Genomic DNA, 18,157 nt, shown 5'->3' with positions numbered 1-18,157 from the left:
GACTTAATTGAAACCAAAAATATGATAAGGACGGCTTTATAATCGTTTTCGGAAAGATAGTTGATTTACCTGGGGGTTTTAAACGCAAAACCTACCGCTATGTAAATTCTATGGCGACTTGTACGCGCAAAATTTACAAGTATTTGAGATTGTCATTGTGTTAACCGTTGTTAAGGTTGTTGCTAATGCTTAGGTTACTATAATGGATTGTTAAATGCATCTTAACCAATCAGATTCTAGTTTTTAACAGGAGAATATATAAAACTTATATCATCTTATCTGACCAAGGAGTTTTAAGTACGTTATTCTTCCTGTGTACACTTGCATAGCTTGTCGGCAGAATGGATCCGGAGAGAGAAAAACATGGGGAAGGTATGTTATAATTTTTGTTTTATTCAAACAAATAATGTTGATTTATTCTGAAATGATTGATACTTAAATCATATTTTAACTATGTTTATCCCTTTAACTATGTTTATCCCTTTTAACTATGTTTATCCCTTTCAGTTTGGGTGTGTAAATATTGTAACAATACAAACCCTTCTTTGTTTTTCAACTGCGTGAAGTGCAAAGCGAAAGGTAAGTTTGAAATCCAAGCACCTACATGTAAGGGATTTACACATAACATTTTCCATTAAAAATTTTGTGGAAAGATCAATGGAAATAATTGTTATTTATACATAATTAGTGATAAGGATAATTTCCTCTTCGTCACAATAATTGTTTTATATTGTCCTAATTAATTTTAAAGATGTTATTTAGATCATATATTAAAATCCATTACTGTAAGTAAAGGCAGACTCTGGTTATAAAAAGCTTGCATATATGAAAGAAAGAAAATACCTTTCAAGATAAGGTGTTGTTTGGAACGTACGACAAGAAACATAATTCACCTTTTCAAATCAATATTTCTCTGCGATTTCAAATTGAATCCTTTCAATCTTAGATACCGTGGTATGATGTTTAAATGGACTTTCCATTAAATATATAGGAGAAAAATAATCTTATGACTTACATTGGCTAGATAGTGCACATTTTTTTTATTTTTAAACACAAGATTTTTGGGCACTTCAAATAAAACTATTTATGGGAGTTTTTTTCCTCTAAATCACCTAAAATTCAAACAAAACGGTTCATAATAATAGTATAATTATAGTATGTATTTTTTGCACATTACTAAATATAATTTGGGACATTAACATTTATTTCATTAAGGACAGAAAATACAGACAAACCTTTATAAAAGAAATTAAATTAAAAACTTTCAGCAATTGCACGTTTATATGAATAAATTGAAAAAAAAAGTTTTACTGCATAGTTTAATTTTTTTTAATTCAAAGTTGCACTTTGATATTATTTGAAGTGGAAAAATGAATAAATTAATAAGAATAGCTGTAGATGAACTAGAATTGTGAACATCATAGAAGGCTTACAATGTCCTTATATTTTAGAAGTTTATCATTTGCATCATTGGCAAAAATACCGTTCACGGTAGCTCAGTCAGTAGAGCGCTCGCTTCGTGATCGCGAGGTCGTGAGTTCGTATCTCGGCCGCGACTGACCTAGTCGTTAAAGTGGGTAACAACTGTTCCTTCGCCATGCGCTGGGCACTTTGAAGTGAAAGTTGCGGGTCCTTCGGATGAGACCTTAAAAACCGAGGACCCGTGTCAGCGACAGGCGTTGGCACGATAAAGATCCCTCACTGCTCAATGGCCCTGAGTGCCGAGTAAAGGTCAACATTTGAAGCCCTTTACCGGCATATGGTGACGTTTCCATATGAGTGAAAAATTCTCGAGAGGGACGTTAAACAATATATACAATACAATTGGCAAAATTATATACTAATACTGGCATTAATTTTTTGTTTGTATAATCTGTCATTAGGTAAGAAAAAAAAATGTAAAAATGTACTCTTTACAAGGCTAACTTGGTTCATGCATTCCGTTTTCACGCAGCCTTGCTTCAGGTACATCACAATACTTTTGTCCTCATAATTGAATAAAATAGCATCATAGTCAGAATAAAGTCAAACTGCGATAATCTGTTTCGCATATTCTTTCTTCCAGTGGGTTTTCTTGACAGTGTGTGTTTTGATTAAATCAACTTTTGTATCCATATTTTATTTTGAGATAAGTGAGTATTATGAAGATATTTATATCACGGTACATTTGAAAGCATAGAGAAGAAATACACAACTCCCCTTCATTTTCAGAAACTTTGTATTGTATTGCCATTTTTACCCCCTTTTCAAAATTTCAATCATTTTTTTGTATGATATATATATATATATATATATATATATATATATATATATATATATATATATATATATATATATATATATATATATATATATATATATATATATATATATATATTCAAACAATATTTCTCGGTCTGATTTTTAATCATTCAACTAGATTTGGCCTTGTAAATAAATTTGTTTTTGTGTAAGTGCAATAGAGAGAATCACTTGTGTACAAATTTCTTTACAAATTATCAATGATATCTTATTAAGATTTCTTACTCAAACTCGAATTTGTACGAGGGTTGTCCAAAAAGTTCGTGGACAATAACGTTTTTGTCAAAATAAATGGTTCTGTGTGCATCAATTATATAATTATCAAAATATTTCTTAGGAAAAACGGAGTCAGAATGGTTTAATTTTTATTGATTGAACTTAATATTTGTGTAAAAATGTGGGTTTTTAAACATTAATGCAGATTGCGCTTATGGACCTGTCTGACGTTAAGTTAATTTCATTATAACGTCAAACATTTGGACTTTGACTTAACACATGTTCATAGACATACACTAATTTTTTGCAAAGTACAATGCGCTTCAAAGTCCTAGCAATAAACATTATGTACAGATTATAATTTATTTATTTCTAAATTTCAAAACAATGCACAAAAAATTTCGAGCGTCATCTAAATAACAGGGATGGGGTCAATTACATAGGAAAGTAATTAATTAAATTACAATTACTTTCCAAGAACCCTCAATTAAATTACCATTACCATTACATGGATTTTGAAATGTAATTAATTAAATTACAATTACTTTGCAAATGTAATTAATTAAATTACAAATTACATTCATACACGTATAAAATTAAAGCTAATAGTCATGTATATTCCTTTACATTTATAACAGATTATTTTACATCATTTTTTTACAATAATATTATTTAAAGCTTCATACATTTTTCAAATACTGTGTCCCATTACCTAATATATCTTCGATTAATTTGAAGATTTTCCTGCCATGCTGAAGATTCTTTCCACTGGGGTATTTGTGAGAAAATTCAAACATGTAGATACTGACTAGAAAAAGTTTACAGATGATTTTACCATTATTCATGTGTTTAAATTTTGGAATTATTTTGCAAACTTTCCGATAAACCAGTGATAGATTAATGCTAAATGTACTTTTGATGCTTTAATTTGCCTTTATATTTCCTTAGTTCAGCATCATAGGTTACCCTAAAAAAGTGGGTATTTGACTTATTCTGTGCCATACTACAATTAAAAGTCAAAGAGTATTCATGACTATAAAAACACCAACAGACAAAGTCAAAGGTGTGAAAAATGTTTATTTAGGAATAAGTAACTATATGACCTCAAGACACTAATTAGCATCTGTTAATAACTTTCAACACAAGCTGAAGATATGGCCAACGAAAGGATTAGAAGCCATGATTGGACTTCTTACTTTTATATGGATTAATTAATTAAAAAATCGAAATATAAATTTCATTTGTAAACTTTATAAAGATTAATTAGAATTAATTTTTTTTAATGAAAAGGGACATTGCATTCAAACAACATAGACATAAAAAGGGAAGGTTTTTTTTAAAAGAAATTTTACTTTTAAAATTTTTGGTCCTAAATATGAGTTGTTTACCTTTCATAAATAATGTTTATGAAATTGAGGGAAAGGAGACTACCTTTTTTTTTTATTTAAAACCAGTGTAATTGAATGTAATTGAAAAGTAATTGTGAATTACATGCTTTTTTGGAAAGTAATTAATTAAATTACCATTACTTGTAATTGAAAATTTGGTCAATTACACATTACTTTCAATTACTTCGAAATTTGTAATTAATTACAGTCAATTACCATTACACATTACCATTACCCCATCCCTGCTAAATAAACAGTTTGTATACACAAACTGAACATCCGAGTACGACGCTGCGCTAGTTTTATAACAACGTCAAGAATAGACATCTCCATTTTCTGTAAATTTGATGCGTTTTTAAATTCTTCTAGAGTCATCGAATTTGGACAAACTGTTAAAAAATCGTATAATTATACCAATCTGAAATTGAAACACTAAATATATTTCAATAATTTTGAGTTGTTTAACAAATATTTTGTCATTTACGTCGTTTCAACCGTATAAAAACTGATCATTTTAATCGGACGCTGACCCTTGCGGCTGACGTTGCTTTTTTTGTCGAGTTTTGACACATATTTGTTAGGATTTTTGTTCAGCATTTGTACTGTCTGTATAGTAAACGATACTTAAGATATCATAAAATGATTATAGCCTCTTTATTTGTGTTACATAAAATGTTTATTAATTTTTGACGTGTTTTATATAGAAAAAAAAAATCATTTTAATCTAAACACGTTATATTAGAATTTACCGGTATGCCATTTAAACCTCGGTCCGTGCGCACTATCCGCGACCTTTAAAGACCCCGATTTGTACAAAAATATTAAGTTCCATCAATAAAAATTATATCATTCTGATTTGTTTTTTCATAAGAAATGCTTTGTATATAACAGATTTATACAGAACCATTTATTTTCACAAAAACGTCATTGTCCACGAACATTTTTGACAACCCTCGTAGTTATGGATGGCATTAATTGATCCAAAATGTACAGGAAAACAATTTAGTAATAACAATAGCAATGTTTAAAGCGGTACTATGTTTCTTTGAATGTTCTGGTATCATATTTTATTATGATATTCATGCACGTCTTGAACATTCAAGCGAGTCATGCGTCATTCTTCAGTGTCATGAATTGCTTACAAAATCCGAAAAATGATGAAGTCTTTAGACATTTTCAGGCAGTATGGATTAAAGATAAGGTTAATTTTATACTAAATTCGAAATATTTGACAAAGGTGTACTGTCGCACAAATGACTGTATTAGAATAAAAAGCTGTGCAAAGTCATGCGCACTCGAGTTAAACTCGGCCTAGTTAAGAATTTGCACGAGCCTCCACGGTTAAAGAAAAAATCTCTTGGAATGCCTACTTTTGTCGAGTTTTATTGATAACATACAATGTGCTGACATTTACTTTATCGCTCCTTTATAACCTTTCACTTGCATGTGTCAGTACTTATCATGGCTGTCAAGGATAAAGACTACTAGTATGTGATGTGCAATTTTATGGAACGCCGTAACTGCCTTATGTGGAGAACTTTCATTATATGATGGTATTTTATCTTTATATGATGGTATTTTATCTTTATATGATGGTACTTTGTCATTATATGATGCTATTTTATCTTTATATGATGGTATTTTGTCATTATATGATGCTACTTTGTCATTATATACTGGTATTTTGTCCTTATATGCTGGTATTTTATCATTATATGATGGTATTTTATCATTATATGATGGTATTTTGTCATTATATGCTACTACTTTTCTTCTTTATACTACTTTTCTTCTTTATACTACTTTTCTTCTTTATACTACTTTTCTTCTTTATACTACTTTTCTTCTTTATACTACTTTTCATTATATGCTACTACTTTTTCGTCATTATTTGTAGTCTCGATCATCCAGACGCCTGTCTCTATAGCACTAATTCGCAATCGCATCATCTCGGGTCTTTCCGTTAGAGGTTGGAAAAACAACCTCAAATGTATTAACATCACCGGATGTTAAAATTTTATACATCTTCCTGTTTATTAAAATATAGGATAGACTAATTTAGAAGCCCCTTCTATAGCTAGTATATTCTAAGTAATATCATTACATTGAAGTTAAACTCCATATTCCACAGATAAAAGGTCTCCATGCATTTATTTCAAAGATCGTAAAAAAGGAGGGTTGTCATGGGGTCTACCATATACATTAGAGGTCCTTTTTTTCGCTAGCCGGAAAGGCCCGAGAAGTTGCGATTGCACTAATTCGCTGTACCGCGATTCTCAGTGTAAGCGTCTAGGGAGGGGAGCAAGTCAAAGCGCCCCCTAATAAAAATAATTTTATAGAAAAAATACTGCCCCCAAATATTGGTAAAAACGTCCCCTGATTTTAGTAAAAAACAAGAACAGAAAGTATTTTTGACGAACGCCTTGATTTAATTCATGTGTGAAATAATATGCTCTCCCACTCTCGTCGCGGGTTGGAATCCCACCGCAGGACATGGAGACCGACCCTTGAGTTCCCAAGCCGCAGTAGGCGCTGGCACAAAAAAGATCCCTACCTGCTCAATGACCCTGAGTGCCGAGTATAGGACAAAATTTTTCTCCACTTGAAAGCATTGGCGTCTCCATATGAGTAAAAAAAATTCTCAAGAGGAACATGAAACGGTATACAATCAATCTCTTCAGGAAAATGATAGGGCCGTTTGTTATCAGAATGCCCCTTATTAGCAGACATAATTTCAGAAAAACAGGAAAATTTTTCTATGGTCTTTTAAATTTAGATATCGACAACATACATCTACGTATTATCAATAAGCAACAGTTACTTTCATTCATATGTCGACTCGACATACCATGATCATGAAATTGTTCAAATTGTTCAATAACAAAGACGAAAAAACCTCTGAAACAAAAAAGCATTCAAACCATCTATCTGATCTGAACTGTGTATTGGGGGGGGGGGGTTAAAGTATCTAGGTTTAGATAAATCCGAGTTTTCCGTCTAGATTTTAAGAGCATAGACCATATTTAAACAGATAAAGGGCATTGAATGCACAATAGACCTCCTCCCCTAAAAAGAAAAATAAACTGACACCAATGGTTGTAAAAAGAAACAAAACATCTTGTGATCTCGTGTTTCTATTTTAAGGGGGGGGGGTTAATAAAAACCTGATTTTTCTTCTAAAATGCTAAAAATATCGCTCATGAAAAGGAACAATTACAAAATTATTAAATAACAATCACTTATTTAATGTCATTTGTTGTCCAAAGTGATTTTTCTTGTGCATGTTTTGTAACACAAACATGGAAATATGGGAACAAAGTAATCGACGTTATCCGATAAATCACAGCGTAATGAGGGAGAATTTGTATTTTTTATCTGAAAAGTTTCACTAATATTTAGTCTATGAACAAAAACATGTTATACAGTCATATATATCATTTGAAAAAGGGGAAATTGTCTCTCAGGATCAATAAACAAGTCAAAATGTCAAAATTTTGACTTAGGGGTGGTTTTCGCTTGATGGTCATCATATAATGAAAAGTAGTATAAAGAGGAAAAGTAGTATAAAGAAGAAAAGTAGTATAAAGAAGAAAAGTAGTAGCATATAATGACAATATACCATCATATAATGATAAAATACCATCATATAATGACAAAATACCATCATATAATGATAAAATACCATCATATAATGACAAAATACCATCATATAAAGATAAAATACCATCATATAATGACAAAATACCATCATATAATGATAAGATACCATCATATAAAGATAAAATACCATCATATAATGACAAAATACCATCATATAATGACAAAATACCATCATATAAAGATAAAATACCATCATATAATGACAAAATACCATTATATAATGATAAAATACCATCATATAATGACAAAATACCATCATATAAAGATAAAATACCATAATATAATGACAAAATACCATCATATAATGACAAAATACCATCATATAATGACAAAATACCTTTATATAATGATAAAATACCATCATATAATGACAAAATACCATCATATAAAGATAAAATACCATCATATAATGAAAGTTCTCCACATGAGGCAGTTACAGCGTTCCATACAATTTCATTTTTACCTGGTTTTCGTCAAGGAAGTGGTATGCTTTTGATAGTAAATAAAAGTCTGACTAATAATATTAATAAAGTTAGTTGAAGGAAAAGCAATTCATTTTGCCTGCATTCGCCCGTATACGTATCTAAAGCATTCAGGTATGAAACTATGTAACAGTACGCGGAGTCTATGGAATTGTGGACATTTCTTGAAGGAAATAAAATCGGATAGTTTCGTGCTCAAGCAATGTTCTTATCATTTAATTTCTATAAAAATATATAATTGATTCTGATTGGAGAAATAATATTTTGACAACTGCAGCAAACAGACAAACAGACAAAAAAAAAAAAAAAAAAAAAAAAAAAAAATCTGGACTTCGTCATGCACTTAGCAGTGGGAACAACAAGTACTTGAAACGAAAAATTGAAGACTTTTACTCTAATAGACATTTTCCAGAATTTTGAAACTTGTCTGGTACTTTCCTGGTTAATTTTCTGTATTGTTTTTTTCTTATTATCCTCATTTGCTAAACAAATCAGATCTTTTTCATGACAATAATCTCCATGGAGTTATAGGAAAAAAAGAGAGAAATCAGCATTCATAAATAAAATGTTAGACTTTAAGATAATTGGTGTGAACAAAAGAATTGGGAAGAATTAATTGTTCTAATGCTATCAAAGCGGAATGATCTAAAAACAAAATACACTGCATGAATGAGAACGAAATTCGTTGATCATTAAAAAGCCAACAACGCAAGAAAAACAATAAAAATATTTAATATCAAATTTTGATTTTTATACTGATGAAAAAATATTAATATAAGTATATTTTTATGAATATTTTTTTTTTCCTTTCCGTTTCCATAGTACCATATACACATGTATAATGGTTTGTTTACGGCTATACTAGTATATTACATGCATTAAACAGACCTTCTACATTTGTACATTTGGAAATAATATAATTTCACTTGTAACACGTCATTTGATTGGATAAAAGATTTTATTCCTTTGTATAACATAACTTGCCTACGTCACAATGAGGTAAGTCAAAAAACGTATTACTCGGCTTGAAGTTACTTTTAAAATTCAATCAATGTGAAGCCTTATTCTGAGGGGGGGGGGGGGGGAATTGTCTCATTTTCTGCACTGAAATTAAATTAAAAGAAATGAAGCTTATTTCAACTTATATTATACGATATAACAAAACTCGAGGCAGTTGACGCTTTTTCATAAAACGCTTCGCGGTTTATAAAGCGTAAACTGTTCCAAGTTATGTTATATCGTATAATTTAAGTTGAAATAAGCTTCATTCCTTAGACAATAATTGAAACAATAATTGAACCTTGCTGGGATTGATACTCACAATGACTGTGTGGCACTATGGACATGTCGGAAAAAATGCATTTTATCGTTGGACTCTAAACTTGTTGAGTAATATTAACTTTAGGGCATTGTGTCATATTAACAATTTCACGTTACAACTTATTCATGGTATCATTGATTTTTAACATACAAATTTTGAAAAACAAAACTCATGGCGGTATTAAAAATCGGTATTGAACAGCAAATTGCTTTAATTTATTACTATTCACTGTATGTTAACCTTAAAAGATGAATGCGTTAATGATTGATAAGAAAACGAAAAAATACAACAAATGTATAACCAAAAATATCTTTAAAATATGACCTTTTCAAAGAATTTTACGCAACATACATGTATCTATAGATAGAACTAAGCTGTGGACACTATTTTTTCTTGAGGAAAATAGCGCAATATTTCCAGATTGGTAATATTTCATGCTGTTTTTAAATAATTTATTACATTCATATACTCATATCATATTTTAGATAATTCTATATTATTTTAAAAATTTAAATTTAAAGGTCACAAGAAAGCCCAACCCATAATTTGATTTCTTCTTTCAGCAAAGATTAAACTGTGTTAAATGCACATTTGTATTAATGTTTTAGAAATGACAGATAGTCGTGTGATAAAAGAAATTATTTTCTAGATCATTACTACATTTGTATGATTCATAGAGAAAAAATAAAACAACAAGAGTGGTGGCTAATGGGCTCTTTCGGAAATTGATCTTAATGAAAATTATTCACAAAGGATTATTCAATTCTGCATATTTATTTATGTATCTGATTAAAAGCATTTTATATTTCCATGAATAACGATTAAATTGTATACGAAATTTGATTTTGGAATTTGATTGTACTTAAATGTTTCATTTTCTATAGAATCTTCCAGTCAAAAGATGACAAGTGACACATTCATGTATTGTAAGTCATTCGGTTTACTTTAGGAATGACTCTAATTCTTGGCCAAATTATTCGATTATAACCTGGTTTGGGTCAGTTTACGCTTTATAATCCGCGAAGTCAGATGACCGCCGGATTGTTTTGTATGATCTTCCTTGTTGTAATTGAATGTTTAACATCTTCTTCTTATAATTGAACCTATTTGTATCATCAATTTTTCATTTATTCTGCTAGTTTTTTTTTTCTGTAGATATTGATATCTTATGTATACTTTTCATGTTAGCCAATGGATGTATCCTGCATGTTCCAGTGTATGTTTAAAATAAGTGCATTTATTCTGTTTAATTTAGTGTTTGCTCAAAATAAATTCATTTATGCTCTATAATTCAGTGTTTGCTTAAAAGTGGATTTATTCTGTATATATTTTTATTTCAAAGTAATGGAAATAATTTAAATTTTGTAGAGGATATTGAAAAAATTAAGGAAGCACAACGTAAAAGAAACATTTGTAGACGTATTTTGCTGGTAAGTCTACCAGGAAGTGGCAAAAGTTCCCTCGGAAATAATTTGTTAGGACGCGAAATTTTTGAAGCAGCGTGCGCGGCGAATGCCGTAACGAATCCGTCATGTATGGGGCAGGGAAGTTTGAGGAAAAAGATATCGTTGTGTTTGACACCCCTGGAATCGATCAGATGGCCGCTGGTACCGATTCGACATATACGAAGTTGATAGAAATACTTTCATTATGTCTTTGGTCTATGTGCCCAGGGTTTCATGCTGTAGTCCTTGTAATAAGCGTTGGAAGATTTACAGTTGAAACCTTATCTCTTTTGAGAAATATCAGGAAGATATTCGGAGAAGACTGTATGAAATTTCTTTTTCTTGTTTTTACAAGAACTGAAGACTTAAAAGAGGAGCAAAGTTTGGAATCCTTCGTTGATACCGCCGACGAAAGTGCAAGAAAGCTAGCAAATGAATGTGGCTACATCGGATTTAACAATAAGGCTGATGAAAATGAAATGAAACGACAAAAAATAGCTTTTTTTGGTAAGGTCGATGAAAAAACTCGAGAAAATAATAGTGAATTTTTCACAAACTCGTATTTTCAAGAGATTTACAAAGTTTTAAAGGAAGAGGCAAAGAAAAGAGGTATAACTGAAACAGAAATGAGAAAACAGGACCCTCCAAAAATAATTAGAGATATAACGAAAAAACAGGGTGGATTTTGGGAAAAATATTGTGTGATTCTATAATCTTATGAGGAAAAACGCAAATATAAACAAGTCCACTTTACAGTTTGGACACATCGAACAACGTAGATTTTTGTGACTGTTCACTTTAAAGACAAAACTGTTAACATTTTTACCATTGCATATCCTATATATTTAGCTTCAGTATATATGTGACATTAATATAAAATTGCAAAAGTTAAATTGTTTGAACTATAATATATATGACATTAAAATAAAATTGCGAAAGTTAAAATTGTTTGAACTTTAAACAATTATATAATTAGCCAAATTCCACCTTTACTTTAATTTTTCTTTTCCAAATTGTTTCTTACATACACTGTATGTTCTTTGAATTTGTAAATTTTTCATTAAAAATAAATCACTGTGGAAAAAAAAGCCCTGAGCAATTATATATTTATAGAGCGAGTTTGAATACCTTGCGTCATTATATAATACTGAATCGTAGGACCTAATCCTTTTTCAGTATGTATAATAAGGGGCAAAATCATTCATTGTTTTAAATACATTGAACCACATTTGGATTTATTAATCTTTAATTTACTTTTCTGTATAGAAACAATAAATTCTATAGATACTATATTTTTTAAATTGTAAATAATGTTACAAGCCTGATATTACTTGTAAGTTTAGTTTAGGTGACTTGTATTTTCAACTAGGATTGAAGGTAGATTTCTTCTGATTGTATAGACGATCGGAATTGTTTATATGCAGATTTGTAACAATTATTCTTGTGTACATTAGGCCAATGTTGGTCCAACATCGGGCCAACATTGGGCCGATCAGCAAAATGAAATTGGGCCAACATAATTCGGCAACATTGGCAATATGTTCTTGATGACGTTGGGCCAACATTGACCGTTGGCACGATGCTGGGCCATTATATATGTAAAAATAACACTTTATATTGGGCCAACGTTGGTCGACATATTGGCCCAACATTGGCCGATGAGCAAACTTAAATTGCTCTGCTATGCAAAGGAAGTTTGAATTCATAGTGCACTGTGTTGGAAGTTTAATTGTGACAACATGAGATATTAAACAAGTAACAAAAATCAAATTAACTAAAAGATGGTGCGTAAATAACAACTAAAATTAATTTATTTTATCAATTATTTATAAATTCTAATAAGATTACAATACTTAATAACAATAGTGAAAGAAGAAGGTATATATTTAAGAAATAAAAAACGATTATTTATTGAACATGGCGTTATGAATAGCAATTGCTCTGCTGGCATATTCCATGATGCGCGCTAGTGCATCATGGAAAATATGCCAGCAGAGCTATTGCTATTTATAACGCCATGTTCAATAAATAATCGTTGTTTATTACTTATATTTGCAGGTTTTTTATGTTGTCAAGAATATCAGAGGAAATCCTGGCTTACATAAGGATGTGGCTTGTTTGTCTTCAGTAAAGAAAAACACACGACTATAAAATTAGTTTACTTGATCATTGCACCTTTCCTCTGATAAATCACAAAAAATATATAAAGTATTTGCCTCTTAAACACATTTATCTGGATACAAGCTGCAGCATCGTCACATTCACATTTTTGTTTCGATGAAGTTGTGACGTCATCGATCAACGTTATTGAAACCCTCGGACAAAAAAAAAAAATCAAAAATTTAACCTTATGATAAAAAAAGAATGCTTTAAAAATGATTATAACTCAAGAATGCTTTTTAAGATTTTCTATTTATTTTTAAGAGCTGAAATCGTTCTTGAAATGGACATACTATTTTGCTTTTTCTGAATGTGTATCACCCAAGTGTGAAGAGTTATCGTTCTTTGTTCTGATAAGCAAAAATATGATAAGAAAAAATAAAAATATGGCAGTTCTCTTCAATTTTTTTAAAAGTTTTACTATAAAATTAAATACAGTTACCAAAATTAAATTTTGAAAGATATAAATTAGCAATTTTAAATTGTTCTGAAGTTCTATTTTTCCAAAAATAATTAATAAACATTTATTTTCATTCCTTTTATGAAACATTTCATATATATACTTCTCAACACGTCACATAAGTGTAGTAGAGCTTGCACTACACACAAGTGAATGAGCAATTGCTCTCATAGCAGAAACAGCTGCGTCTGTAGTCCTATGAATGCAGTTGATGGCAACACGTTCATAGTGGAAGAGAGCAGTGGATATGCAAATATTTAAATATGACTTCACCAAGCTTGACACTGAGGATATCACTTTTCCAGAGGTGTAGTATAATTCAAAAAATGCTGAAGTAGATGTGATATCATCGATATCTTTTTTAATGCAAATCATTGAAAAAAAAGAAAAAAAGTTAATATAATCAGATAATGAATTCATCTGGCAGCATTGGAACTTCACAGGGTTAATGAATTTAAAAATATCGTTAGAACGATAAGCGTATACTGCAGTATATGATTCACATCAAAAGTACTTTCGCTCGTCTGGCATAGTGGTTAGAGCATCTGCTATATATTTGCGAAGTAGGGAGTCAATCATTGCATCGCAAGGTTGATATAATCCCACTGTGGGAAGTGCACGTGGTCCTTCGGATGGGACCGTTTAAACAGAAGTCCTGTGTCACAATAGGGGCTGACATTGAAAAGATCCCTCCCTACTCTATGACCCTGAGTGCCAAATATAGAACATCTTTTGCAGTTCTTCACCGGCAAGTGGTGGCGTCTCCATATGAGGGAAATATTCTCAACAGAGGCGTTAAAAATATACAATCAATCAAATAAAAGTGCAAGGGATGAAGAATGTTTTAGCCGGAAATTGGATTATTAATTGCTTATTTCTATAATGATTATTTCGAACAGTGCTGAGAGCTGATTCTGGGCTACGTATCATTATTATATGTATACTGAAAGGAAAAAGAAACGTAGGGTAAACGCTTGAGATGAATTAAATTTATTTTTCCTATAATATGTTTTAGCATTCCTATATAACTTTTAAGATCATCTTTCAAAAAGATAATACCAAAATCCCATTTGATTTTGTCCAATAATTCATTAGTTAAGGAAGCTCATATGACGATACCCCCCCAAAAGTGAAAACCAAAAACTCTCATTATCTTCAATGTCTCCCTCGTGCTTCTGTCTGTTTTCCTCATTTGCATGTAGTTTCATCAGAGAGTTTATCTTTCAAACCCTAGCTATATTGGGCATGAGTAACCGCGTAGAAAAATAGATCAAATGAAACGCGCATGCACCAGTGAGAGGAATACAACAGTAAGTTGACAGGCTCAGAAAACCAAATTGCGGAATTATTCTATTGCAATTTCTGTGTGAATGTAATGATTATAATAGTCTACTGCATAAATCGCAGTTTTTATGGTAGTAGGGTGGCGATTTAGGAGATGGCAGGACGAATAATTCGCTCGTAATATGGCTCTGTTTCGCGTTAATGTCATCGTTACGGTTGATTGAAAACCATTACAGGCCCTCTCTGACAACGGGTAACAAGTTTTATGGGAGAAAATTAACAAGAAACTGCTTAGTTACCCATTGTTGCCTATTTCATTAAATAGGCAATTCGAAAACAAGACCCCATTGAACTTCCGTTAACCGTACCAAGATTGGAAGATATTCATGTTTTTTTTATAAATATTGAAAAACGATAGGTATACCTCAGGTGCATCAAATAATGCAACAAGATTTCAAACTAGTCGTCATCAAATTGCACTGGTTTTTGGCTTTTTATCGCTTTCCCTATGTGACGTCAGACATTTTAAGGTTGAGTAATTCTGAACACTGATTTTGTTCCATAGTAACTAATAGTTTTTAACAGAATTTATTTTTTTTTGCTAGCTATTGTATGGATTTTGGCAAAAATTGTCAGTCCTTCCCAAACACTATAAACTAAGTCCAAGAATTCTTTAGGTAGAGAAATTAAACATCTTTCAATATGTATCTTTTTTTTCATTTCCTACAATCAGCTTAACAATTATATTTTTATTCCAGTCAAGAGACCAGCAGATGGATGCAATATAAATGGATACTGAATAGCTCATCAGCTTATCCCAAGGCCTATTCAAAATGGATATTGACTTTACTTTTATTCATGCATTCAGTTACTTTTTTGTGTTTATTTTTAAAAAAAGGGATATGGAGATAACGAACAGTATTCAATCTCAAAGTCAATTAAATAATGTACAAAATCAGAGCAGGGCAAATACGGACCTCCGAAACATCAGAGGTGGGATCAGGTGTCAAGGAGCAGCGAGCATCCCCTATCGACCGTTCATACCCGCCGTGTGCTCCTTGTTATGATCAGGAAATAACGCAACAAATCCGCCGTCAATTCTGTGTATAAATAAAGGACTAACAATTGGTGTGAAAAAAGTCAGTCAGCATTTAACTCAATAATTAATTGTATTTGCTGACAAAGTCATTGTATCGACCATAGAACTTACAAAATGATGACTTTAATCGTTTCATCAACTTCTTTGTTAACAATCTATAACTCGTTTTAGAGTCATACGTAGAGCATGCTCTTGTGTATCGAATCAGATGAGAAATATATACTCCGTATGTAGGTCAAAAAGTAAAAAAGTAAAATGTAATACTAGGCTATGTTAAGGAACGATATGGAAAATGTGATATTTGCATCTTTTGTATATTTATTACTTCTTTAAAAAAAAATAACAAAGCAAAATACATGTAGAAAATGAAATATAGCTATTTATTATTATAGTAATTACCAGTTATATCGCATGTATCACCTGTTTGTCACGTGACTTGAATAAAAATAGAATTGTTAGGGTGAATGTAAAAAATGAGGATAGTGATACGTTTTCTTTTTCAGGAAAAAAAATCGATACATATTTATATACAGTTAAAGTATATCATTGAGAGAGTTAACAATATTGCAGTTCCCCAAGACCAGGACTATTTTCCGAGGCACAGCGCGCCGAGGGAAATAGTCCTGGTCGAGGGGAACTGGAATCTTGCTAAGCCCCTCAATGATATACTTTTAACTGTTTCCTTATACCGATACAAATTCTAAATTGTAAAGATTACATTTAAAAAAAAAATTCCATTAACAGATTGACTAATCATTACTCTAATGACTGAATAGAATCACAATTTATATTTATATCACAATTTATATTTATTGAATTTTAATAACAATTTATTAACAACAATATTTTGAGAAAATCAACAACTTTAAAAGTCCTTGAAGTAACACAATAAATCAAAGTTCTGAACAAGATAAGAGTTCACTGTTACATGTACATATCATTTTGGAAAATTAAATGTTATTTGACAATTTGCAAATTTAAACAAATTGTTTGTGGATGACATGTTAGCAGATGACGGTTCCAAAGGCTCCAGATCCACTTCCTACATTTTCAAGGCTAAAATCGTTGTTCAATATTTAATTGATTAGGTCAGAATCTAGGAAATCTGTGGACACATTTTCAGAAGGAACTGCATTTTCTGAATTTGACAAAGTTTTAGAAGTTGCAGAAATGTTTTTACATAAGATTTCGGACATTTCCCTTGTTTTTGCCTCACTAAGTTTGGAACTGTAGGATTTGATTGAAGATTCGCAACGATGTCCACTTAGCCCCATTATGTGCCGTGCCTCCACTCCCTCGTGATCTAGGGTTGTTATGCTTGTAGCACGGATACAATGATTGGTATATATTTTACTTAAGATAGCTTCTTTACTTAAATTTGCCATGAACGAATAAAGTATGTTTTTACCAACGGCTGTATTCTCATACCACGATTCTTTCTCTTCATATTTTCTCTTCATTGGGCGCTGCCAGAAATTTGGGTTTTCAGGGTGAAGCTTTCCAATATACTTTTTGAAGGAGAGTACTGGACAACGAGGATCACCTGTAAAATAAAAATAAAAATAAAGAAACATAAACAAACACTTAATCCTTAATTCAAAATGTGATTTCACAAAATGTTTCAATACTACGATTTGAATTTTATCAAAATTTTATGGACCCCCCCCCCTTTATAAAAACATAAACATAACAAATTGTTTTACTCACCAGGTTTGTCGTACATCCTGCCCTGTTTACTTGACATATCCTGCAAATCGTCGCCTCTGTGATTTTTTGTTTGACGTTCCTTGACAGTTACATATTCCCTTCCAGTTGAATCCACCGAAACTGTAAAGTCAGTTTTTTGAAGTTCACGGAGATTTTCTCTCCCACGATTGCAGAAGTAATAGATAAATTCAAACATTGTTTTTTTTCTGCAGATTTTCTGGATTTTCAATGTTGAAAACAGTCTCGTATTCATATCCTCTTGTGTGAGAGGTTCCTTCGATTTCGGTTCACCAACACCAGACTTTGTTAGATTTTGAGTCTATCATCGTTTATAATATCTTCTTTTCTCACCTTCAAATAATGTTTTTGTAAACCGTATCGCAGACTGATCATAGACTTCTTCGCGTATCTTTCTCCATCAACTTTTTTCATCTCGGCATAGAATTTTCGCAGGAAACAATTCAATTCACTCGCAGGTTGTTTCTCAATTTCCGATAAATCCGGGTCTTTTTCACGTGCATAGTTTTCTAGGAAAGACAGCGATGCCTTTATAAGTTTCTTAGTGTTATGACTATCTTTGGAATCGAGCAGATTATCCAGTTCATTCTCGTCTAATGTATCAAACCGCTTCGCC

General features: G+C 31.3%; 1 protein-coding gene and 1 long non-coding RNA gene across 3 annotated transcripts; one reads left to right on the top strand and one right to left on the bottom strand.

Annotated features, from left to right (window-relative positions):
* Window positions 1–302: 302 nt before the first annotated feature.
* Window positions 303–15,539, top strand: LOC134260398 (uncharacterized). 2 transcript variants are annotated; one of them, XR_009990539.1, is made up of 4 exons: window positions 303–372; window positions 508–579; window positions 10,253–10,294; window positions 15,476–15,539. It is a non-coding gene; the product is annotated as an uncharacterized LOC134260398 (long non-coding RNA). The 2 variants fall into 2 exon arrangements; XR_009990540.1 differs by lacking the exon at window positions 15,476–15,539 and adding an exon at window positions 10,737–11,488.
* A 1,097-nt stretch (window positions 15,540–16,636) lies between these two features.
* On the bottom strand, window positions 16,637–17,766 carry LOC134260397 (uncharacterized). The gene is made up of 2 exons (XM_062742958.1): window positions 17,524–17,766; window positions 16,637–17,359 (listed from the first exon to the last, which is right to left on the bottom strand). Exons 1-2 carry the CDS (start codon window positions 17,717–17,719, stop codon window positions 16,893–16,895), a joined length of 663 nt encoding a protein of 220 aa, XP_062598942.1. The 5' UTR covers window positions 17,720–17,766; the 3' UTR covers window positions 16,637–16,892.
* Between the last annotated feature and the right edge of the window lie 391 nt (window positions 17,767–18,157).

This window comes from Saccostrea cucullata, unplaced genomic scaffold (genome assembly GCF_032062105.1).
Source record: "Saccostrea cucullata isolate Sc308-1 unplaced genomic scaffold, CSIRO_AGI_Scuc_v1 ctg449, whole genome shotgun sequence".
In the NCBI taxonomy this organism is placed as follows: domain Eukaryota; kingdom Metazoa; phylum Mollusca; class Bivalvia; order Ostreida; family Ostreidae; genus Saccostrea; species Saccostrea cuccullata.
The sequence above is the reverse complement of the archived record's forward strand: the minus strand, read 5'-3'. Positions and strand labels throughout refer to the sequence as shown.